Source organism: Cnephaeus nilssonii, assembly GCF_951640355.1.
Source record: "Cnephaeus nilssonii genome assembly, chromosome: 12".
Lineage (NCBI taxonomy): Eukaryota > Metazoa > Chordata > Mammalia > Chiroptera > Vespertilionidae > Cnephaeus > Cnephaeus nilssonii.
In genome coordinates, this window is record NC_137083.1 from 14,254,688 (window position 1) to 14,280,830 (window position 26,143).

General features: G+C 43.3%; 1 protein-coding gene across 1 annotated transcript in view; it reads right to left on the reverse strand.

The window, feature by feature from the left end:
* DNAH11 (dynein axonemal heavy chain 11) overlaps positions 1–24,231 on the reverse strand; it is a 201,131-nt gene extending 176,900 nt beyond the window's left edge. Inside the window, exons 1-12 of the mRNA XM_079786504.1 lie at positions 24,070–24,231; positions 22,940–23,083; positions 21,475–21,686; positions 20,602–20,791; positions 19,396–19,495; positions 17,287–17,498; positions 12,482–12,715; positions 11,172–11,339; positions 8,183–8,299; positions 3,947–4,084; positions 3,277–3,401; positions 2,532–2,727 (exon numbers count right to left, since the gene is read on the reverse strand). Of these exons, the coding sequence (XP_079642630.1) occupies positions 2,532–2,727; positions 3,277–3,401; positions 3,947–4,084; positions 8,183–8,299; positions 11,172–11,339; positions 12,482–12,715; positions 17,287–17,498; positions 19,396–19,495; positions 20,602–20,791; positions 21,475–21,686; positions 22,940–23,083; positions 24,070–24,216 (1,983 nt within the window). The 5' untranslated portion in view covers positions 24,217–24,231. The remainder of the gene's footprint in view (positions 1–2,531; positions 2,728–3,276; positions 3,402–3,946; positions 4,085–8,182; positions 8,300–11,171; positions 11,340–12,481; positions 12,716–17,286; positions 17,499–19,395; positions 19,496–20,601; positions 20,792–21,474; positions 21,687–22,939; positions 23,084–24,069) is intronic.
* Positions 24,232–26,143: the final 1,912 nt, after the last annotated feature.

Here is a 26,143-nt window from a genome sequence, read left to right on the forward strand (position 1 = left end):
GGTTGGCTGGCCTGCCTGCTGGTCGAACTCCTGGTCGAGGGGACAATTTGCATATTAGCCTTTTATTATATAGGATATACACTGAGTGGCCAGATTATTATGCATTCAGAGATCATAATAATCTGGCCACTCAGTGTATTTTGTGTTTCTAATCTATATTTGGTGTATTTAGAATCCTTTCAGGGCGAATTATAGGCATTATCCCTAAAACACCTCAGGAATTTCATTTCTACATACTGGTTTTATGGAATCAGAGATAGCAGGAATCCTCAGGGCATATATTTGTGTATTTGTGCTGAGGTTTACAAACAAAATTAAGTGATGGTATTTACTGTAATATTTTAGGGAAACAGATCAGAAGTTGGGTACAGATTATAACAAACTCATGGAGGCTAACTTTCTCATATATTAGAGCAGTCATGAAAAATAGGGTAATAGCTAAAAGTGAATATATAATCTTCACTATCTAAAAATTCAGCTAGATATGTCACTAGTCTCTTTTTGTAACAGCAACTCAGAAATGGATATTCCTATATGCTTGTCCTCTAGCATGTAGAGCATATTTACGTAGACAAACAGAAAAATATAAAGCTTCCTTTATGACTCCCAAGCCATCAGACTTGGAGACAGGTTGTTTAAAATATATACATTGTATTACCATATATACAAATATGCACCTATAGTCATTATGTGTAAACATATACATATGAACACATATATAATTGCTATTGAAGCACCCGTACTTTAACATGTTAATGATGTGAGAAAACATGAAATTTCTTTTTGTTTGTTATTTATCATGGAGAAAAGATCTGTTCAATAAGGGTAATTTTCCTGGATATTATTTAACTGTCAATATTATTTTTGGCATTTATATGTTGTTTTACATTTTTTGAAAATTGTCTTGATAAAAATTACCATCAATTTAACTAACATAATCAAGTTTATTGTTTCTTTGAAGGATACTATGACATCAAAATTTACCATTGTCCATCCACAGTATGACTAAAGGTCTTTCATTCCATACAATCTGTGGATTCCCCAAATCTTAACTTACATGATAAAATTTTAATTAACTAAAACTACTTTCATATGTACTATGAATATAATTCAAGCCAGAAAACACGATAAAAGACTAATGATTCTATTCAGTTGAGTTAACATTAAGTATTACCAAGTGCCAGACAGTATGTTAGAAATACAGAACACAAAGATAAAATGAAATGTACCCTATTCTCAAGTAACTTACCAAGCAAATGTGAAAATGGTAAATAAATACTTTTGAGGCAAAACAGAGAGGAGTAAATATAGAATTTGGGAAACAATCTCTAAAACAAAGACCTATTACAAGTTGTTTTTAGTTATATTCCTCACTAGGGGCCCGGTGCACGAAATTCGTGCACTGGGGTTGAGGGGTCCCTCAGCCCAACCTGCCCCCTCTCACATACTGGGAGCCCTCAAGGGATGTCTTACTGACAGCTTAGGCCCATGCCCCATGGGGAGCGGGCCTAAGCCGCAGTCTGGCCTCCCTTTGTGGGAAGCAACCAGGTTGATCAGGGGAAGGTACCAGCCCCATCACCCCGCTGCTGCAGCCACTGCCAGTCACCGCAGCCACCAAGGTGTTTTCATCAACACGGACTCCAGTCCCTTCACCAAGAAAAAATGACAACTTTCTTTAGGCATTTTCAAGATGTGTCTTTCATAATATGCATTTCTTTTTTTTTTTTTTTAATCCTCACCTGAGGATATGTTCCCACTGATTTTTAGAGAGTGTAGAAGAGAGAGGGAGAGACAGAGAGAAACATCAATGTGAGAGGGACACTTTGATTGGTTGCCTCCTGCATGAGCCCTGACCATGGGCGCCAGGCTGGGGGGCATGCAGGGACCCCTGGGCCACACACAGCAGTGGCCGCCGGGGTATCCACACACCCAAGGCCAGCAGCCAGCCCCCCATCATGGGCGCCAGGCTGGGGGCGTGGACCCAAACTGCCTCTTGGTGCTGGAGCATTCCCAAGCACTGGGGGCACTATGGTGACACGGGATGTTCCCGCCCCGCCCCCAGCCCCTTTGCGCCTGCATCTATAGGCTCGAAGTGGCCAGGGGGCATTCTGGGACCCCTGCCGCTCAGGACCTAAGCGCCGGCCTACAGGCTCGGACTGGCCTGGGTCCTGAGGATATTTGTGGGACCCAGGCTGCTTGGTGCCTGCACCCTTAGGCTCCCAGTGGCCAGGGGGCGTTCTGGGACCCCTGACACCCAGGACCTACGCGCGGGCCTACAGTCTTGGAGCGGCCTGGGTCCGGAAGATGTTTACGGGACCCAGGCCACTCAGCGCCCACATATGCAAATTAACCACCATCTTGTTCGCTCTGATAGGCTGTGGGCGTAGCGAAGGTGCGGTCAATTTGCATGTTTCTCTTTTATTAGTGTAGATAGCACTGACATTCTCACAAAACAAATGACTGGAAGTATCAGAAATATGCTTACAATAAAAATTACTTCTATTAAACATCTTTAAAACATCAAACCCCACCTTTGGGTCAAAGTTGACACTGAGAAGACCATTTATGGCACTGAATTTAATCAAGGGTTGGTTCAAATTGAATTCACAGATTTCACCCACGTTATTTTTCCATTCATCATAGATACGATTTTCAAATTGGTCTAGCAGAGCTGTCATTTCAACATACTTCTGACGAACTGAGGCATCATCAGGACTTTCTAAGAATCTGTAGGAAAATGATTCTATATATTAGATAGACTTCAGCTTAACTACTTTACAATAATATACAATACAAAGTATAACAAAACACACCACAAAAAATCAGTAAGAGAAACAATAAAAGCCAAATAATGCTATAATTGTCTTTGCCTTAAAAGATATAGTCATGAAATGAATGGAACTCCAAGGTTTTTGCCAACAGCAACAAGGTACCAATTCCTACAAAGAAAAGAGAAAGGTACAGAAGTCCACAAAATAAAAGGAATATTAATAGTTATTGAAAAAAAAGAAAAACAGTAACAAAAACTACAAACATATTTTGGGTGAAAAGGAAAAGTGAAAAGAAAAGAGGGTAAGGATTGAAAATAGAACTATATGAAGTTATAAGTCCCATTAAACATATTCCAAAGCCATGGGGATGAATCCTCCTCCATGAGCCCCGCCAATGAAAAGAATTAAAGGAAATGAACAGCTAACACGAACAGCTCCTACCCTGGATAGAAATTACCTGTATCATGAGGGTCATTTTCACCGTGAAATAAGCCAGACTACTCACAGATACTGGAGAGATGCGAAGTTTGACCAAAACGTCTGGAATCGGTCCAGGACCTCTTTAGCCCACTTGATATTTCCTGAGGTAAATGGCATGTTCTTGTTAAGAACTACATTTCCACATTCAATCTGCAAATTGTTATTTTGGTGAAAATGGAGGGAACATTTCATCAGAATGCATTCCAACCTTGTAAGCCATTATTCATTTTGGCACTTTTACAGGGCAAATATATAAAATACTAGAGGCCCAATGCACGAAAATTTGTACAAGAGTAGGCCTTCCTTCCCCCGGCTGCTGACACCAGCTTCCCTCCGGCTGAGGGCAGGCACTTGGGACCCGGGCTTTCCTCTGGCTCCCAGCAGGCACCCGGGACCGGGGCTGCTTCCCTCCTCCAGCCGCCAGGACCTGGGATGGCTTCCCTTGGGCCGCCCACAGGCCCGGCTTCGTCAGGAAAGATGTCCGGAACAACGTCCGGTCTAATTAGCATATTACCTTTTATTATTATAGATATGTATTAAGTGACTTGATAAGTAGACAAGTAATGGCCCTAAAACAGGTTCTTCATTGCCATAAGAAACCCAATTAAATAAAGCAGACATCATTATGTAAAATCTTAATAGACAGCCCTGACCCACAAATATGATGGTATTGCCCCACTTTGTCCCTCACTTACCTGTTTCACATGTTCGTTATACAGTTGCTTACACATATCCAACTCTGCATTAAACATGTGCACCAGTGAGCTGTAATGTGGGCGGAAAATTTCCATGACAACTGGTTTCTCTAGAAAATTCCCAAATATGGTCAAAAGCTAAAAAAGTCAAAGTTAAAGAATGGTTAAGAACCATGGGTTTTTAATACAAATACTCAACTCACTGTTTCTCCCCTTATATCTCTTACACAACTAGAGAGAGAGCAAAAATCTAGAACCCTACAAGTATTCTGCAATACCGCCAAATCTGAAACTTGCCCTGGCAGGTGTCTTGGTTGGTTGGAGTGTTGTCCCATACAACCAAAAGGTTGCAGGTTACATCCCTGGTCAGGGCACATACAGGAGGCAACCAATCGATGTTTCCCTTTCACATTGATGGCTTTAAAAATGCTAATGTAGCTCTATCCGATTTTGCTAAGTGGTTAGAATGTCAGCCTGAGGACTGAAGGGTTGCGGGTCGATTCTGATCAAAGGTATGTACCTAGGTTGCAGGCTTGATACCTGCCCCTGGTCGGGGCATGTGCAGGAGGCTACCAATCAATATTTCTTTTTCACATTGATGTTTCTCTCCCCTCTATCTCTCCCCCTTCCTTTCACTCTCTAAAAATCAATGAAAAAAAAATACCCTCAGGTGAGAACTAACAACAACAAAAACAAATACTACTGTCACATGTTCCAGATCAAGAAACGGAGTTATAGGAGGGAGTGACCTGCCTGGATTCACACAGCCGCCGGAGCGGGCCTTGGACCCTGGGCAGCCTCAGCCCGGCCTGTGCTTCCCTGGGCTGCCTCAGAGCCAAGGTGGCATTAAAAACCATTCTTTTATTATTTGCTTGCTCTGCGTAGGCTTCATGAAATGTCAATTATTAGGCCTGTTGTAGAGATGTTTTCTTTGAAATAAAAGAAGGGATCTTCTCAAAATAACTAAATATAATCAACGAGGCAGAATGCTGTACAAAACCAAGGTTTGTGCCTTGTTAGTGATGTGGCAAAAGAGCTGGTTTTCTCTTAGAGAAACAACAGGTGTTCCCCCAAACTTGTTTTCTTTAAAAAATACCTTCATTGTACATATTTAACATTTTGTAAACATTTCGATAAACTACATTCACTGGGGAAAAACCCAACACAGTGAAAATCTATACGAACTAAAATGCAAACCTAATTGTATCTTAAGAGACCAAACACATTCTGGCTTTCTTCCTGGTGATACTAATTATAACTACTGTAGAAACCACTAAATATTTAAAAATCTGCTTCGTTAGCTGCTACCTAGCAAAATGTAAGTTATTAACTGTCCCTTCACAACCTACTGTTTTGTTGAGTTTGGACTTCGTGTTTAAACCCAAAAATAAACACTATCTCATAGATTTAACCAAGAAATGCACTCCAACAGGAGGGAAACATTTGACAACAATCCCTTTCAAACACTCATCCCATCGGCTGCAACTGAAACAATACCAGAAGCTTCCCTGCTACATCGCATCTTGCCTACCTGAGGTGCTAAGTGGGACTTACTCCAAGTACACAAATACCAGAGAGAGAATATCCTTTAGGGGGAGGTTTAAAGCCAGAGAGTAGTAAAATAAGAGTCAAGCTTTTAGGCAGTAGACAGGACCCTAATTTTTCAGTATCATAGATATATAATAATTACCCTCCAGGGTGAGCATGAAGGTCGTTTGAGCCTCTTGCTTCCTTGTCATAGGGGAACTAAGCTACTTCATGAAGAGGGCAGATGCTTGCCTTCCTATCACCCTCAGGAGGCTGGAGATGGGCCCCAACTCTATGCTTCTTTCCCCTAAGTACCCCATTTGAGTTCTGTGATTTCCTTCTACTTCTTAGTTTCACTGGGTAATGTGGCTTTCCCAATGCTGCTGCCTCTGGTCAAGTGGTACATACTCATATTTTCCTATGTTTGCCCCTCAAAAGTTGATTTCAGAGAGGAAGGGAGAGGGAGAGAGAGAGAGAAACATCAATGATGAGAGAGAATCATTGACTGGCTGCCTCCTGCATGCCCCCTACTGGGAATCAAGCCTGCAACCCGGGCATGTGCCCTTGACCAGAATCAAACCTGGGACCCTTCAGTCTGCAGGCCGATGCGCTATCCACTGAGCCAAACCAGCTGGGCCCTCAAAGATGGTTTTAATCTGCTGCTGCCTGAACCATTTTTTTTTAAACCATGGCAATTTTATAGTTTTCAATTATATTGTCAGACACCTTTTTCTAGACACCTTTGTTTTCTTACATACTTCAGTCTACCTTCATGTATATACACTGTACATTTCAGAGAAACATCCATTCGTATTTTGTTTTATTTTGTTTTGTAGTGAGCACCAACACCGTCGGCTTTGAACTAGAGTAGACCAGTGTTTGGCTCCAGGGCCTTCCTGGCCACGTCTCTGCCCAGAGCAGGCACTGAATCGTGGTCTTCAGAGACCAGTCTGCAAATATCTCCTCCCTGGGACACAACAGCAAAGGGTCAGAGTTCATCATCCCGCACCAATGGTAGAAATCTTCCTCTCCCTAAATGCACAACCCTATCATGTTGTTCTTCTACCCCTGCACTTCCCCATCAGTGTGTCATTTCAACACTCTGATTCCCGTCAGTCCACCTCACTTCAAGCAGCTGTTCTGTGTCTGCTCCACACGGGGCATCGCAGTAATCTAAATACAGCCCAAACCGGAAGACCCTGTCCCGCCCTGCACAGCGTGGAGGCGGGGGCTCATCGTATATGTTTCAGTAGACAGGGCACAAATAGGTGGAAAGTTAAATAAAAATTCATGGCAATAAGATAAAACTACTTAGAAAAAAACAGCTGGCACGCACTAGAATGGAATCCATATTAATGGTTGTGAGAAGGGAAAAGAAAGACCCGAATTAGAAAAGGTAGGAGCCTTTGTAATTAAGACTTCCCTCTGCATCTTTCTCCCAGTTATACAGACACACCGACAAGGAGCTCCAGGAGCAGAGAATGGGATCAACTACTACGTAGTCATTAATAAAAAATACTGCTGAATTTGGTTAGAAAAGCAAGAAAACATTTATGATTCACTGCTAAGTGGAAAAGGTTACCCAAGGGGATCAGAAAGTGCCATTTTTGTCAAAGAGAAATATGTATGCGTGTCTAGTCCAAGAAAGAGTGTGGCAGTATTAAGTTGAACAGTCTTTCTGAGAGATGGGATTACCGGGGGTGTTATTTTATAACAACAGGCTATATATTTTGGCCAGTGGCATCTGTTTCATCCCAGAGCTCTGAAAAAAACCCACAAAGAAGTATTTGATCCCCATGAATGTGTGTTAAAATGCTTGACGGGGGCCAGAAGACACTGTTTCACCACCATCTGACCAACTCATCTGAATGTGAGGGTCAAAACCGAACACATCTCGTATTACGCACTGCCATTGCCAGCGAACTGTGCCCATGGCTCTCCAGCTCTGCTTCTCCTGATATGAAAACCGCTTTTGCGATATCATCTGAATTTGTACTTGGCTTGCAATTCTCTTCTTTGACAAGCACATTTCCACAGGCTGTCCCTAGTTCCTACATTAAACTTTCCCTTTGGGAGGACTATCAACATGCCTTTCTTTCATGCAACTCTGAACACATACATACCAAGTTTCATCAATTCTATCACTAACATTCTTTCATGTTTTCACATCTCTAAATTGGACCATGTTAATAATCAATGGCATACTTCTTTGACATTTTTTCTATATTGATACACAAAATAATTGTGTGTCTGATAATTAACGTGTCTTGTACCTCATGAAAGACAGTATATAGGCTATTTGTTTTAGTCTGAGCAATAAAGTAGGCAGGTGTACCCAACATATGTAAAAATGGGGGGTGGGGAAGAACTCTTGAATTAACAGATAGTTTTCACTTTTCACTGTGGCTTAATTTTGAATCACTATTTCATAGGCCATACCCATGATTCAAAACTTGCTCTCCAGGTGTTGAGACCTAAAACACTGAATGCAAAAAAATATCAATAGTTAAATGTCCCGACCTTGTCCAAAGTAAACTTCATTATTCCCTAGTGCATAATTCAAAGTTCATAATTCAGTGAGCTGAATATGAAGACTGTGACCAGTTAACAGTTTACCTGGATCAGAAAGGCATGCACTCAATCCTTTCAGCTAGCAGTCTAAATTATTCACTAGTAAGTTATTATTATGATAACTTCTTCAGAACCAACCTTAAATGCGGCCTCCAAACCACTGCAGTTAAAGAAACCTTCACAAAGAATTGTCCCAAGCCTTCTGTCAAAATCCAAAGTTTTGGATTTAAACACAACATAATCACTTTCAAATTCCTGTAAATATCAAAGTAAAATATCAGTTTACAGGAAAGCGTCCAGGAGTGAAAACAGCAATCCTACAAGTGTAATCCACCTCCCTCCTGTCCGCCCGCTCTTCGAGTGAATTTACTTTCATAGCAGGACCCCAGGGCAGGCTAAGAAAGACCTATATCGGACCAACTGCTCCGTGGCCGCCTTCCAGGAACACTGAACACTCAGCACCGTCAGCCCATCTTTCCACCATGCACACCCCACGTCAGTGCTCGGACCCACCAGTCTGCCCTCCTCTCAATCCATTTGGATTATAAAGGAAAAAGCCAAGTCTTCCAGAAGAGAAAACAGAACCCATGTTCACTGCAACCTCAGTATATCTGTACATTTCAATACAAAGCTTTTTCGTTTTGTTTTTCATGGAGCAGAAACCCTCCCAGGGACACTGTGTCTTCAGGTGAGAAATGAAATCACGGGTCTGGAAAGAAGCATCATTCGTGAGAAAGATGAAACACAAAACACCCTTGCATGTCTCCGCATCTTCTCACTATGCAGTTAGCAACCCGCAGCTTCCTCCCAATCCAGAAGCACCCACTCTCACAGTGAGAGAGCACGAGAGGATAACCATCCTCTGCACAGCACCGCGATGCCCAGTCTCCGTGGAGCAGCCCCAGAAAGCCAGACACCTTGGGCTCCCCAGCCACGCTGCCCTTGAGTGCGCACCCCCATTTAACACGTTGAAGTCTTTGCTGCCTCCGGAAACTGACCCTCCATCTAGTCACAATAACAGAAATAACGATGACGGCCAACGTGTACTCGGTTTTCTGTTCTAAATGCTTTACACTATTAACTCAAGTCTCACAACATATGATGCGGGCAATATTTTTTTTTCCATTTTATAGGCAACAAAACAAACTCAGAGGAGTTAAATAACTCGCCCACAGTCACACCATTGGTAGATGGCGGGACCGGAATTTAAAGCCTGGCAACCTCGTTCCGGAGCCCACGCTCCAACCATGATGTTTCCATGAAGGAAAGCACCTGCTGGGAACTGAACACGCGCTGAACACGGGTGTGACGGCAGCACTCCAGGGCACTGTGTGTCACAGACCGCACTGTTATATTTAGCACCGGGAAGTCTCCAGCTCTCCTCAGTTACAGCCAAACAGTCTCTTCATTCAAGGGTCACTGACTTCTCCAAGTCAACACACCTTCCCAACAAGTTGTAACAAGCCTAACAAATCCCTCTTCTCGGTATGGCAAAGAGGAACATGCAACTTAAGATCCTCAAACATGGTTTGAACCCTTTGTAAGTAACATCTCAGGAAGGGAAAAGGCTCATCTCCACTCTCATTCTCTCTCCCTCACTCTCTCAGCCCAAAGTCAGATGGTCCATCGCACCCCTCCCGTGGGGAGTCCCCCAGATCATGCAGACTCCCGTTGTATGCATCTAAACGCACGCACCTCTCTATGAAGCAGCTCTCTGGCATACACCCTAACAGGAGTGGGGGCCATCTCTCTGACTCCTTTCTCTCTTGGTCAAGTGCTACCAGGCTTTTCTCTGAATATGTCCACTGTTCTCCCTGTCTGCACGCATCACCCTGCCCGGATCACAATGCCCGCTCATCCCGTTTCAGTTAACCACTTGCTAACCACTCTCTTTGCCTCTGGTCTTGTCTCACTGAATCGCTCTCCAGACTGCAGTCTACACAAGCTTTCTAAACCGGAAGCCTGATCATGTCCCTCTCCCCGTCATAATCCTCCAATTCATAATCGTATTTTGGGACTCCGGATTTCTTAAGATAAAGTCTCCAAGTCTTGTCATCCACGAGGCCCTTCCCTTGTCATTTACACCCTCAGTTCTTCCGAAGCCTCTCACCCTTTCACACTCCAGGATCTAACCACGTTCCCGCTCTGCGTAACACGATTTTCTGCTAACCCCTTGCGTTTCGCCCACTCTTCACCCCTTTCGTTTCTATTTACTTTTCAGTTCTATCTATCGTTGTTCACTTTCACTTCCTTTCCCTGCTCTGGGAAGAGGCTCTCTCGCAGCACTCTGCGTAACTGCCTACCTGTGTCCTCCCTGCATTTTAAGCTGAGTACAATGGCCAGGTTTGTTTGTTTTATTTCTCAATTATCGTACCAATATTTAAAGAGGCTCCCAGCACATAGCTGTTTTGCAATAAATATTTGTTAAAGAATTATTTATTAAAGAATAAGTGATATGCTGGTATTACTCAAGAATCATTATGAAGTTTTTCTATATTCTGAACTGCAAAACTGCCCCTTATTAGTGACTTAGGAAATTAATAGTTTTATCTAGAGAAATGGTACGGTTGGACTTAGCTCCTAAAAGGCACTCAACTCACTCAAGCTGCTGAGTGAAAACCAACCCTAATGATGCCAAGACAGGGGCTGAGAGAGCAGTTCAGGGGCGAGTGCCATCATCCAGGTCAGAGATGAGATCTGGGGACGTGTCCAGCTTCTATCTGACCGAGCCCGATGCTTGGCACGAGAGAAAGAGCAGGATCATGGATGACTCCAAGGCTATGCACGAAGTAGCCCATTATATGTGCCACTTAATGAGTGGGAGAAGAAGGGAAAGAGGAGGTTTGGGGAGCAGTAAAGCAGGGGCTTGGTTTCATGAATTTATTTGGAGATGCACCATCAAGAAACAAGCCCCGGCTGAGGTCTCCTGCTACGTTTGAAACAGTTCTAAACAGACACACACAGGGCTACGTCCTGGTCCCCGTTGGAGACTGCGGGCAAGTCCCTTAACCTCTTTCATCCTAGAGAGGCCAGACTGGATGGTACCCATTATCACTGTGACCTACAGTCATTTCCAACTTTAAAATGACAGGATTCTAAAAATAAAAATGCAAGGGTACAATATTACCATGTTATTGAGATCGGATGGGTCGTAAGTGCTCTGTTTAAAAATTTTACAGAGTTCCATAAATTCTTCACTCATCTCATGGATTTGTCCATTCAGAATGGCTCCCTTGGTACCACCAAATTCAAGTCTCTCCAGCTTTTCAAATTCCAATACGGTGACAAATATATCCTTTGAAAAAAACACAGAACAGTAAAGATCTTTCCACCATCCTGAGCAGGAAAAAAAGAACATCTTGAAGTTTCAAAGAAATAATATTTTCAGGCATTCAAAATCTGTGAGTTAATGGACACTGACATGACAGCAGATAAATATGAATGATTTAGTTGAACAAAGTCACTGCTCATTTTTAAAATCATACTCCCCTTTTCATATTTACTGTACAGGCAAACCTAGCTTACCATGGCTAAACATATGACTCTCTAACTTTACAGCCTTTTAATAATGAATCTGATCCCCAGGTAATATCCAAAACTCATACTTGCAGCCACCCACCCTTTGCAATGAATGAGCTGTCTCTTAATCAGCTTCAGGGAACATTATGAAAGGAAGACTCAAGCTGCCCGTATTCAGGCATTTAACCTTCGCACTTTAAGAGAAATTCAGGCTGATTATGTGATAAGGAGAGTTTTCAAAACATGAAGCTTTAATTTTCAATGAAATTCAACCAATCTTACATCAACATAAAAGCCCAAACTTGCTAGGAAGAGCTTTACAAAGAAAATAAGGTAGTGCCACTAGTTCCAACTTTAAAAAGAAACCTTAGCCAGTTGGCTCCATACTACACGTGTGTGAATGTGTATACAAGTGTGTGTATTCATTTCATTTGGCTTTCAGTTATTTTCATGTTTTTTTATTTAGTTTTATGAATGGTTATTCATATCTCAATAGCATAGTATACACAGTCATATACTAATAGATAGTGCGATTATTTTAGATTATCAAATGGTTTTCAAGTATGGAATCCCTATATCAAACATTAAACATATTTTTAAAAAGGGGGATTAGTTTACAGCTTCCTGATTTACAACTGTCTTCCAGGAGCTTAGTAAGTAAAGGGGCACTGGGTACAGAAAAAAGTTCACTTACTCCCAGTGTAATAAAAGAATCAAAAACGATTTTTTTTAAAGAAGTCAAAGTAAAGCTTTTAAATCTATCTTTATAGCCCTGGTCTTGTGAGCTCCTCATGAGAACATTAAGAAAGGAAACCTCCCACCTTCCACTAAATAAACTGTTCCCAAATCATATAAAAAGCCACAGGATTTTTGAAGCCATCAACAACATGAATAAATTACAAGTCAAGAAATTAATACCTCCATTTTCATGCAACGGTCAAGAAATTTGTCAAATCTACAAAACACCAGCTGAGACTGGAAATCCCATGGTTTCACCTCCTTGTTTCCCATGAAATAGTTTCCCAGTCCTTCTCTGTAGTTGAAAAAAGAACTTTTGAAAGTCTTTAAGATGTTAATGGCCACCTGCACCTTTTCCAGGGAGTCTTCAACTTCTCCTTTCAAAAGGTCTTCAGGTGAAAGGTAGTCTGTTGCCTAGGATTTAATGAAAGGAAACAATGATCAAAAATGTGTTTAATAATTCTTTACTGAAAACATCTGTTTCAATAAATTATTTTATTTTGTATTGAAATATTTAATTTTTTTCCCAATTAGTTAGTTTTCAATGACAATGAATTGGGCCAGCAATGCTGTGAAACAGAAAGCATAAATTCTACAAGTTCAGGCATTTGGGTTGCAATAACATACATTAGAATAATCTACAGATGATTAAATTTCTTGATTTATACATTCTAGCAATAACTGCTAAGCTTCATGGATATGACAACTGTGTAATCAGAATTTGCGTAGGTATTCCTGCCAGCAAATACTCTACGCGATTTTTTTCATACAAAGAAATACACAAGCCAGCCAGGCCAGTGTGACTCAATGGTTGAGCAATGACCTCTGAAATAGGAGATCATGGTTCAATTTCCAAGTCAGGACACATGCCCGGGTTGTGGGCTCGATCCGTGGTTGGGGGCGTGCAGGAGGCAGCCGATCAATGATTCTCTTTCATCATTGATGTTTCTTTCTTTCCCTCTCCCTTCCTCTCTGAAATCAATAAAAATATTTTTTTAAAAATCATTTTTGAAGAAGCTAGTAAAAGTAAAGTTATATGTATGATAAAAAACATATATATATATATATACATATATATAGGTATGTTTGGGGGAAAATAAAAATAAAAAATGCCAAGTTTTAGGCTGATAGAACAGCAGGACTATTCCTATTTTTACAAATTTTATGCAATGAGAATTTTACTATTATTAGTACACCACATATTGTGTTGTAATTAAAAATCAAAATTTATTTTAAAATATGGAGCAAAGCATAATGAATTAAGAACTCCACCACTTACAGTTGGGTGATCTAGAGGAAGCTATTTATCTTCTCTGGACAGCAGGGGTTTTTAGGGGTTGCTGTTGTTATTGTTTAAATGTAAAATGGATCTACTAGCACCTTTGTCAGTGAATTTCTGTAAAGGGTTTAAAAGAGTTCCTGGCAAATAACAGGCATTATACAATATTTGTTAAATATTCAAATCAGAAGACAGCAAACAACTTGTGAGCGAGCAGGAGAGTTTAGCTCTTCAGGGTACCTAGGTATGAAAGTTGGCTCATTGCTGATATTTTCATTCCTAACATGTTGGGGCAGATTTACTACCAAGTCCACTTGAAGAATCAAGAATCAGGTCAACAGAACCTTTGGACAGAAGTCAGGAACAGTAACTAAGTAACTAGAGAAGCTACATTATTTCTTTGGGAGCTTGGCAAACTCTGACCATCGACACAGACTAGGGACCAGGGATAACAGGTTTACAGATCTACAGGTAACCAGGATTTCTTACAAGCCACAGACAACAATGAGTGACCACATTTGGGATTTATACACAAACAGGACATAGTCTCAAAATGAGGTGAGGATTCAGGGTTTCAGAGAAGTGGTGGGAATGGTCGTTGAGCCTGCAATAGTGATCATGCTTAACAACAGAGCAACAACTGAGCTCGCATAACAGAGGAAGAGAAAGAGAATACAGCCGGAGATAAAACATACAAGGAACTGCCCTGCTATCTCCTATGAATAGCTTCAATTATCTGTAAGTCAAAAGTTTGGAACCAACTTCTATGAGCTTCTATTAAATGCCACACTGGACATTTCACTTAGGTTATCCCATTTGATCCTCACAACAGCCCATGGGCTAGGCCAGGGGTCGGCAAACTGCGGCTCGCGAGCCACATGCAGCTCTCGAGCCGCGGTTTGCCGCTCTGTTGACTAATGAGTTTGCCGACCACTGGGCTAGGCATTATCTGCACTTGTTGATGTGGAAACTGAAGTAATTTAACGTCCCTCAAGGGGTTCAATTAGATTTGAATCTACGTTGGTCTGCGTCCAACATACTTTCCATATATCACTCCACCTCTTCAGAAGCGGAGAGAAAATAACAAGCCTATTAGTAACTCCATGTCGTAGACCAGAAACTCTTAACTGCATGTCAGGACACCTGTTCTCTACTCTGGATTTCCCCCTACATTCTGGGAGAAATTGAGTAAATGATATTATCTTCCAGGTCTAAGTTAATTCATCTGAAAACACACACACACACACACACACACACACACACACACACACACACACAGCCAGCGGCTGGATGGGAACACAGTTCCCCAACCAGTTTATCCTACAACATTGTTCTCTTCATTACTTAGGAAGGCAAACTTCCGGTGCCTGGGGCAGCAGAAGCTCCAAGCTGTTTGTGTCTTGACTACAAGCAGACATTCCAGGCTCTTAAATACCTTCCAATTTACCCCCCTCTACAAAGAAAAAATTTTAATTTTCTCTATGAGCTAGAGGTGAAAACCGCTGGGAAACATGAGCCTAGATCAGTGACTTAGAGTCAATCACAGGCACCCACTCTCCTCTAGCAAATAATCCAGGCCTTTCCAAAAGAGCCTGCCTCCTTGGCCACAATGATTGTTCCGGGAGTAGAAATAAAACACACGAACCAGAACTAGAAAGGAAGACAGCCTCTTTCCCAGGAAGTTCCTCTCCTGCCAGGACACACATCTGGGGCGACCACAAACCACCTCACGTAGCCTGTGGTGAGAGTCTGAGAACGGAGTCAAACACAAACCGGCAACCTGGGCCTGGCAGGAAGCTCTGAAACGGTCAGGCCGCCTCTGGGAACAGGCTGCTCCTGGAGTCACCGCACTCTGAGACGTTTCAGGGTCACATACACTTACACCCTTCTTGTTGTTTTCCACTCTGGTTTGTCAGTTGCAGCCGAAGGAGATCCAACTTTGGTGGGAAGCCTTCTTAACAACTCAAAGGCTAAGCCGTATACACAGATCCTGATTCTCTAGCATTTGGTTCAGACTCATGCCCTGCTGTGGACTAAATTGTGTCCCCAAAAATTCACATGTTGAAGCCCTACCCACCAACATGACTGTACCTGGAGACAAGGTCTTTAAGAAGTAATTAAATAAGGTCAGATGGGCGGGACCCCAATCTGCTATAAGAAGAAAGAGAGGGAAAGGTCCCTTTCCACCTTGTGAGGACACAGAGAGAAGGCAGCCGCCTGCAAACCAGGAAGAGAGCTCTCACCGGAACATGCCCACGTGGGCACCTTCATCTGGCTCCCGGCCTCCAGAAGTGTGAGTAAACAATTTCTGAAAATAAAGCCACCCAGTCTATGGCATTTTGTTCTGGCAGCTCAAGCAGACTAAGACACACACTCCCGCTAAGAACCACCACAAGTATCTTTCAGCTCTCAAATTATGTAACATCCTCTGATATCAGGGACATGAGAAGAATGAATGTTCACAGAGGAAGGATGCAGAAGCAGTCCATTTTTTTCTAATGTTTTTCAAGTTGACTGAAGAGTAGAGAAGCAATTGTAAACAAGAGATTTTTAACCTTTTGCACTCGGATGTCGAGTGTGACTCGACACGGTTAGCATTGGTAGCAGCTCGTATGTCAAGCCACACTCGACACGTAGTTTCACCGCGGGGGGAAGGGGGATTCCTATTTTTCCAGTATCTTTTCTTGTTTTCATTAGCATGAAAGGACAAGTAAAATGTAAATGCCGTCTCAACTAATGCCAAAAAAGAAAAAATGAAAAACCGATAACGCGTGTGAAATTTATTAGGAAACTAGTACATGATCTTGTTGGAGAATTCAGAGATGGTACACTAACTTCCAGGGGTAGATTATTATCCACTAACTTAGAGCAACGTTTAGATGGAAAGCTCCATATAATCACACCTCACCCTAACAAAAAACACAAAGATTGTGTTGTTTGTTCTAACAGAAAAATCAAAGGAGGAAGAAGAGAGACGATTTATATTTGCGAAACATGTGAATGTAAACCAGGTCTTCATGTGGGTGAATGCTTCAAAAAATATCACACCATGAAAAATTATAGAGATTAAAATTACTCTTTGAATGTATCAATAATTTGAAATATAAAAAAAAATCCAAATAAATAAGTTTGTATGAAAAGAAACTCCAGTTTTTTATTCTACTGCCGCACTTTGTAAAATCTGGGGTATTTAAAAAATTAAATCCTGAGTAGAATAAAGGAATCGAGAAAAAAGCAAGCGAGTGCAAAGGGTTAAAGATCCACAATTAATCAGAATTCCATTAATACAATTCCACTATTTTTTGAGGATGATGTTTTCCAGCCAGATTCTCTTAACTTTCTTTACTTTCTAAGTCTTCCACCAGCCAGTGCTCCTGAGGAAACCCAAGAAAAAGCTACACAGCACTATGTAGAGCTGCCTTTTATTAGAAGTAGTCTTAAATCTCTTTGAAGAAACGGTGATATTAATCAAACAAAATTCATTAACAGCCTGTCCTTTGAATGTATTTGACTTATGTCCAGAGCTCCTTGGCTATTTAGGATGAAAAGTCACCTGGTCCTTCACCATAAAAGTCCTTTCTACAAAAAAGAAAGAGAAAAAATAGTATATTCTGACTGTAGACTGGGTTAATTCATTCTTCATTGGCCTAATAAAACCTACCACATGGCAATCATTCCTCTCCTTCCTATTTTCAATGCTACATACCTGATTGATGAAGAGATTACAAAACTCTTGCAACAAAACTATGACCCGAGCAGGGGTGTTGTAAAACTCGGAATGACTCCAGATCAGGCAGATGGTATGAAATAACGGGGCGATCAGACCCCGGGTCTGTGGGAACTCCGTCTCCTGGAGACACTGGATGTGTCTCCTCAGCGGTCTCAGGTAGAGCGCCACGTCTCGGGCTTCGAGGAGAGCTGGGGGAAGAAAGCCAGTCACTTCTAACCTCACTTCACAAGCTCAAGAGGACAATGCAGAACATGGCTGGGCTTGAATGCGGTCCTAGTTCCTTCCAGATCACTCATCCCACCATTGACACAGGACAGGTTTGGAAGCCTTTACACCCCGTCCATCTGGGACCGCCATCCAGGAGCGCCCTGGGGTAGCGACTCACACAGCACAAGTAAACTGTGACGGCAGATTGCGTGGGCAAGAACCCTGAGAGTCTAAAGAAAGGGACTTGGCTCCATGGAAACGGGGCATAAAACATCTCTGTGAAGTTGTCACTTTATGATTTGGATTGCAAGCTTCATCACTAGAATGTTCATTCCTCCTAGGTACTTGGACTAACAATTTAATCATCTATGGCTTCATTCCAGTGTCCTATGAGCCTAACTCAGGCAGTCACTGGGAAATTTTCTACTATATTAACAATAATAATATAATATAACTTGCTCTGATTCTCCCAACAATTCTGCAAGGAAGGTGTCAATATGCCAGTTTGTCCAATGAAAGCCAGAAGCTCAGCAAACTTAATATGGGACGGGAATCCAGATCTGACAGACCTCCCACCCAAATATCCCAAATATCCCCCTCATCTATTGCCTCTTTTCGAATAGAATTCATGGAGAAAGCCCTAAAATTTTATCAAAACATTTCCAAAGTAGATTTCAAGTATTCCTAACCTTCCACATGTTACTTAAGAAAAAATGAAATTTTCTAATGTTAAAAACAAGTAATAGTTACTTGTTCATATTATCTTATAATTTTATCACTTAAAACTTCAGTGTTATGTCTATGTATATTTGCTTAACCATGCCTAAGAAAACATAAACAGAAATCCAGAAACTGGGGAGGGTGTTACCCCTGGGTGAGGTTAAAACTGGATAGCAAGCCCTGCTGGTGTGGCGCCTATACACCAAAAGGCTGCAGGTTTGATTCCCCGTCAGAGCACATACCTAGGTTGCAGGTTTGATCTCTGGTTGGGCATATGGAAGGCAACCAATCGATGTTCTCTCTCACATCGGTGTTTCTCTCTCTCTCTCTCACTCCCTCCCCTCTCTCTATAATCAATAAGTATATCCTTGGTGAGGATAAAAACAACAACTGGATAGTGAGAGGACAAGGAGACTTTTCACTGGATCACTTATTATAATTACTGGGTTTTAACAACGTGCATGCATTACCTGTTCAAAATTCACCAACCAAACAAACTCTCCTCTCTGTATGTTTAATCTTCACTAAAACTTTGATGACGACTTTGAGTTCTTACGAACTCAGTAGGTCTACTTACGACACTCAGAGAGTCTACTAGTGAATAACTGGAGTAATTGCAGCTCAACTGTTGATTAGAAAATCTCTATGCTGGGCTTTGATTTATCCCCTCTGACTACCAAAGGCCTTCCCCCTTCACATACACACATTCTCATCAAAACTTACACCTGGAGCCACTCTGGTAGGTACCAACTATAGATCCTAAAAATTGAGTATCAATCGAGGAGGAAGTACAGATGATTCAGATGAATTTATCGTCCAGCCAGTGTGGCTCAGTAGTTGAACACTGTCCCATCCACCAAGAGGTCACTGGTTCAATTCCCAGTCAGGGCACATGCCCAGGTTGTGGGCTCGATCCTGGTGAGGGGTGTTCAGGAGGCAGTTAATCAATGTTGATATTTTTCTTATGATGTTTCTCTCTCTCCCTCCCTCCCTTCCTCTCTCCCTAAGATCAATAAAACATTTTTTTTTAAAGATGAATTATCATCAGAAGACCCAAGTACCATCGTCTCATGAGCAGGCTACTGGTCCAAGGCTGGCGCACGGGCAGGCAGCGCCAGGTCATGAGGGGCTCGCAAGGCCAGGGAACAAGAGTCTTACCCTTTCTTACAGCCGTGAAAATGTCCTTCAGAGCTGGGAAATAGCTGCTTCGTTTCGTTTTCAGGATCTTCACCATTTTGAGGACAGTAGGAGCCTGAAGCTAAATTTGGGAAAAAAAATTAACAAATATAAGCTAGGTTAATGACTAAATAAATGCATTCCATAATAAAATATTTAAACTATATTCCACTCATAAACAATACACACAGCATTTAACCCTCAAAGACATATCTGGTTTCAAGTCAAAAGTATTTTTTAAAATAACATTTTTGTCTTGGCTTTCTTAATTTGAATTTTTAAAAATAATTTACATATTAGTACACAGGTAGACTATTAAAATCTATATATATACTAGTAAAAGCCTTAGCAACCGGCTGACCAGCCAACAGCTATGACGCGCACTGACCACCAGGGGGCAGATGCTCAACACAAGAGTAGAAACCACAGGCATGGAAACATGAAACAGACTGATGCATCTCAGAGGGACGGGGAGAGGGGGCAGGGCGGGAAGAGATTAACCAAAGATCTTATATGCATACTAGATGCCTGGTGCATGGATTTGTGCACCGGTGGGGTCCCTCAGCCTGGCCTGTGGGGATTAGGCCAAAACCAGCTCTCTGACATCCCCCAAGGGGTCCCGGATTGCAAGAGGGCACAGGTCAGGCCAAGGGACCCCACCAGTACACAAATCCGTGCACCAGGCCTCTAGTTTCCACATAAAATGTCTTGCTCTGTTTCAGAAAATCTCTAAGAGACCTGTAAACATAAGAATAAATGCCTTAGTTTTGGAGCATTAAATGGAATAACTTGTCAGGAAAGTACCCAACAGAGGAACCAAAGTTAGCTCTCCCAAAGCAACGTCTCTCCACTAAGACCAAATTCCTTCCCAAATCAATTGACTAGATTAATAAATCTCATCATCTTCCAAGTTTCCCTGGGAAATCTCTCCTTTTCTGTGACACAAAGTGCTTCCAGTTATCTCCAACGCTGTCCAAATATCCTCAAAAAGGCAAAACTCACATTAACTCCCATTCATTTTTAAAGTGCATACCAAAAAGCGCTTTGGAAAAAGAGACCAAATTATTAAGTCATTCAAAGACAGTAGGTTAAATTTTCAGAATTATTGGAAATCACTGCTCCAGAGGCCAAATGCTACAAATATTCTTCAAATTCAAAACAGAAGCACTTTCTAGGCTCTCTACTTACTTGATCATAAATGCATGATAGATTCTCTTTCCTCATCGTCCAGAAATCCAGTTCCGTTTGAGGATTCGAGTGAAGGCCATTCAGCAGGGGCTGCCCTGAATCTTTCTCTATAATTTCTTGGATTTGATGTGACCATTTAATGACCACTGATTCAATGGCATGGAGCACTGTCCTTTCATCTGGCTCCAAACTACAAACATTGATAGGATTGATAAAACAAGTCAAAGCATGTCATCCAAATAAAGATAGGGCTTGGGTCTTAACAGGTATTTTATGTACCCATAAACTGGTTTTCTAAATAGAAATACTTCAAAATCAGATCCATTATTTTTCTGACCTCAGTGTGAGTTGTGACATAGTTGTCATTGGTATCTCTCTAACATTAAAAAACATTGTTGCCCGGCCGGAGTGGCTCAGTGGTTGAGCCTCGAACCATGATCCAAGAGGTCACTGGTTCAATTCCCAATCAGGGCACATGCCCGGGTTGCAGGCTCCATCCCCAGTAGAGGGTGTGCAGGAAGCAGCCAACTGATGATGTTTCTCTCTCATCAACGTTTCTATCCCTCTATCACTCTCTCTCTCTCAAAATATAAAAAATGTTTTTTAAAAAACACACTGTTAAGCAAAAAATTTATAGCCTCTAAACCATTTTACTGAAAGAATATTCTTGACATCATGGCAACTGTTACAGCTTGCTTTTTGTAGCTTGCTTTTTAAAACTATACTTTGAAAGGAAATAATACATACAGTGCTTCGGCATAACATTATTTTAAAAACATGATGTAGTTATAATTCTCAATTTTGCTAACAATTTGCCGGAGGTCTGATATCAAATGGGTATGTTGGCTCTCCATGTTAATACCCTGATTATACCATGTCATTACGTACTGGGTCCCTGGAGGTTTCGGATCCAAGTCAAATTTTCCCGCAATAGTCGGAATTGGCAGAAGAGTTCTTCCCAACATTTTACCCCTTAAAATATGCATTTTATGTTTCATGACTTCTACGTGACGTTCCGTGTCTTGTGAAATAAAACAGGACCAGGATTTATGATTGTTCCTATTCGAAAGAATTGGCACTAAAATCTAGAAAGAAAATGTTTAAAAGCAGTTAAATTAATTTACATACAAGGTGCTCCTTAAAGATTTTCTGGTCAAACAAAATCGGCAACAAAACCACTTCATTTCATAAATATGCTCCTATGATATCAAATCTACAAAGAAAAAAAAAGACAAAATCAGCGACCCATTTAGAATTCATAGATGAGACAAATTATTTCAAAGAGGCAATAACTTACTGCTTGTTCATTCATTTGCCCATTTATCAAACATTGGTGAACACTCTCAATAACTCAAACTCTGCATGAAATAAGCGAAGTCACGTCAAGTAAGGAAACTGCTTTCTTAATGCAAACTGAGCACATTGGCAAATAGATTAATGAAAAAAAAATCTTTTTGAATCGCATGGAGGCGAGAGTTAATTAACCTTCTCAAGCCCCAATGGCAGGGCTGCGCTGAGATCTGATTTACTAACTCCTAACCCAGCAGTTCCCAATGTCTGGGGCACAAGAGCATCACCTGGCGATTCTGGTGGGAGCCAGGCGCTAATCTGTTTGAGGTGTGCCCTGGGCGGGGGATGTTGTCGAGTTCCCCAGGTGGTTCTAATGTTCTGCAAAGCTTGAAAACCCCTGCTCTGATGCCACAACAGTCACTGTGTACGGTGTTCCTCAAAGCCCGGGCATCAGGTTAGAAATGCAGAATCCCAGCCCACCTCTCTCGGAATCCCCAGGTGGTTCTGATACACATTAAAGTGCCAGTAACATTGGTTTAGGGGGCATTTCTCTGATGTTAAGGGGAGAGGAGGGGGACTTTGAAGGCAACCATACCTAACACTTTGTTTCCATTACTCTGAACCACTTAGAAACTGACAAGAATCAAAAACTGATTTCCAAAACCCTTTCCAAAGTGTCAGTTTTTCTCTACTCTGAATGTAAAGTTTAAAACCTCTAGCTGAGTACAAGAGCCTATTCAATTCAAGCTGCTTTTTATTTACTTCCATTATTGAGAAAGAGGGAAAAGATGATCCTACAAACACCACCTGTGGAACATGAGCATCAGTAAGTCTCCGTTGCTTTGAGGAACAGCCTAAAAGCTATTACACTCCATCCATTTGACTCAAGATCACTGGCTTCTACATTCTCTCTCTTCAAACACACACACACACACTCACACACACACACACACACACACACACACACACACAAAACAGAGCTGACCCGAACAATCCCAAGTGTCACTGAGGCCATCGAAAGATTCAAATATTAAAGAGAGACTAGTACCTCATCTAGGAAAGCAGTTACGTGTCCCAGAGATGAGGCCGGTACCTCTCCAAATAAAACAGTTTGAAAGAAATCGTTTACTCCAGTGTTTTCCGCAATCTTCTTGGCAACATAAATGAGTTTATGTTTTGCATCTCTTGGAATCTGAAACAGGAACAAGATAATTAGTGTGAGTCCAGATGTAGTTTCCATGTTAACAAGCAGAACCTAACTTGTAGCTAGAACGCTGGCAAAAGAACGAAAACCGGATACCTACCAGAGTTAAGGGCTCCATCTCCCTGTCTACTGACAATTTTTTTAAATGAGCTACGATTATAAAAGTTGCACAGCAAAAAGTTTCAAAATTCACAACACCCGACGGCAAGTTCCTGTTACTGTCTCTCTTCTCTGGGATCCTACTTCCCAAGGAATATTACGACCACATCCAGCGAAGACAGTAACATTTTTGCACTCCGCTGAGGCACTGGAAGACCTAAAGACTGTAAATCTTGCTGCAAACTTTTCACACTTGAGAAATACTAATTGCCGATGCTGCACTTGTAGGTGACACTTAACCTTCAAGGGGGCGAGCCGTCTACATGGAAAGGGGGCGGGGGGGGGAGGGAAGAGAGAGGAAGCGGGGAGGAGGAAGGCTCCCCCCTCCCAATGGCTGGGAAACACCACGTTTGCGCAGGCGACCCCGCACTCCTTTTTCGGGGCTACGTATTCTTCCCTGGGGTGAAGAGGGGCTGACGGCAGTCAAGTCACCCGGGCTGTGCCGAACACATTTTTAAGGACGTGGCTCCAGGGTGCCCCAAGAGCGAGGAGAGGAAGTTACCTGGCGCCGAAGCCACCTGGCGCCCCCGCCCAGGCCGCGGGGAGAAGCGCTGCTGGTCCCGCTCCGTCGGGCCGAGCAGGCTCCGGCTCACCTCCGGAAACCACCTGCAGCCGCTCAGGGCAGAGCGGGCGCACCTGGGGGTTCTGCGAGTCCAGGGCGGACTTCAGAAAACGTTTTTCAAAGGGCCTGAGAGTTTGGCCCCCGCCCCGCCCCGCCTCCCGACACCCAAGCAGGGACTACGGGCCTGTCCCCGCCCGAGTCCCCGTTATGCTGGGCGGGCGGCGTGGTCGGGTCCCCTCCGCTCGCTCCTTACCTCCCGGGAGGCCGCGAGCCGCCCCGCGGCGGCGACGCCGAACACCAGGCAGGCGGGGCTGGGGCTCTCCAGAAACTCCGCCAGGACCCGCCGGCGGTCCTCGCTCTCCAGGTGCTGGCTCCACTTCTCCGCCGGGAGCCCCAGCATCTGCTCCAGGCGGCCGCCGAGGAAGCGCACCCGCGCGTCTTGGGCGAAACTCCGAGCTCTCCTGGCCGCCGCCTCCTCCTCCTCTTCCTCCTCCTCCTCCTCCACCTCCAGCACGCCCGCCGCCTCCAGGCCGGAGCCCGGGGTTAGGCGAAGGGTCGGGGCTTCTCGCTCGCCTCGCGCCTCCCGAGCTACCACCGGGGCTGCCATCGGGTCCGTCCAGGAGACGCGGGGCTGGCCGGCTGCGCGCGCGCCCCTGCCCAGCCCCAGGGGGCGAGGACACCCCTCCGCAGAGGCGCCCCTGCAGGCTCCCAACTCCTCCCGCGACCACCGAGCGCGCGCCCGCCCGCCCTTCCCCACCTGCGGCTACCGGGCAGCAGGCGTCGGCGCGCAGTGAGCCCCGCGGGAGGCGCGGGCGCGGGCCCAGGAGGAGCAGCAGCGCGTCCCGTTTCCCGGGAGACGGAGTCCCCGCCCCGTCCCGTCCCGCTGGGGGCGGAGTGAGCGCAGAGGGGCGGGGCTTCGGGCTCTGGGCCGCAAACCCGACGGGGGAGAGGCGTGCCCTCGGCTGCTCCGCCCACTGGAAGTCTCCGCCCACTGGAAGTCTCCACCCACTGGGAGTCTCCGCCCACTGGGAGTCTCCGCCCACTGGAAGTCTCCACCCACTGGGAGTCTCCGCCCACTGGGAGTCTCCGCGCCGCCGGGGAGGACGAAGCTCGGCCCCGCGCGGATTAACAGCTGTGGTTTAAGCAGTTCCATCTTGGGTGGAGTTGATTGCGCTTCACAGGTGTTGAGTGTTTCACCAATGGAAGGCCAGACACCCCTCCAGCAGAAAGGGGACAACTGGCTTGATGGCGGTGGTCTCACCTTACTCTGTGGCCCAGGTTTACCTGTAAAAACTTCAACCCCTATGCCTCCCTTAAGAGCTATGAAGGAGTGTTGCCCTCAATAACCCATTTATAACTGGTTATTGATAAACAGGTGTTTCCAGCAAGATTCAGAGCCTCAACAATTTTTCTTTTGGGGATGTTAATTGTCTCTTGCAGACACCTACATGCTTTTCCAGTTACGTGGTCAGAATCTTGAATTAACACAGGCTCCTGGAAAGCCCTGATAGTGCTGGGGCTCCAGTGGCTAGTTGCAAGTCTGGAAATTCTTACAAACACCTCACAGTGCTGCTTATTCCAGCTTTGCGTCCCCGACCCCTGAGGAACAGGAATTCTGTAAATAAGAGTTGTATTAAATTGAAAGTGAAAAATGAATTTCAGATTCAGCAGGAAAAGTTAGTAGTACAAATATTAAAGTACAAGTTTCAAAAAGCTACGTAAGTAACTCCAAATATAGAATGGACACGTCAAAGTCCCATTAAACTCAGTATTGAGGAAACCAACAAAATGGAGAAGTTGGTTCCAACCAGAATTAGAAAAAGATTTATAGGCAGTGGAGAAAGTCGGTTGGAATAAGATTGCTAAACTAGAAAAATACTTTTTAATGTCCTCTAGGGCGATAAAATCTTAACTTTCTGGAGGGGGTTCTTTTTTTGGAATAATTTATATTTCAGAAATAATCTACATCTGTAGTGAACAAAAATAAAAATATTACTTCACCGAGTCTGGCTCTGTAATCAATAGTAAATAATGAGTCAAGAAAGGTACATTTCCCTAGATCCGTGGTCGGCAAACTGCGGCTCGCGAGCCACATGCGGCTCTTTGGCCCCTTGAGTGTGGCTCTTGCACAAAATACCACAGCCTGGGCGAGTCTATTTTGAAAAAGTGGCATTAGAAGAAGTTTAAGTTTAAAAAATTTGGCTCTCAAAAGAAATTTCAATCGTGGTACTGTTGATATTTGGCTCTGTTGACTGAGTCTGCCGACCACTGGTCTAGATAATTAAGTAATCCTTTGGTGGACCAGTTAAACAATGTTAAAATGTGAC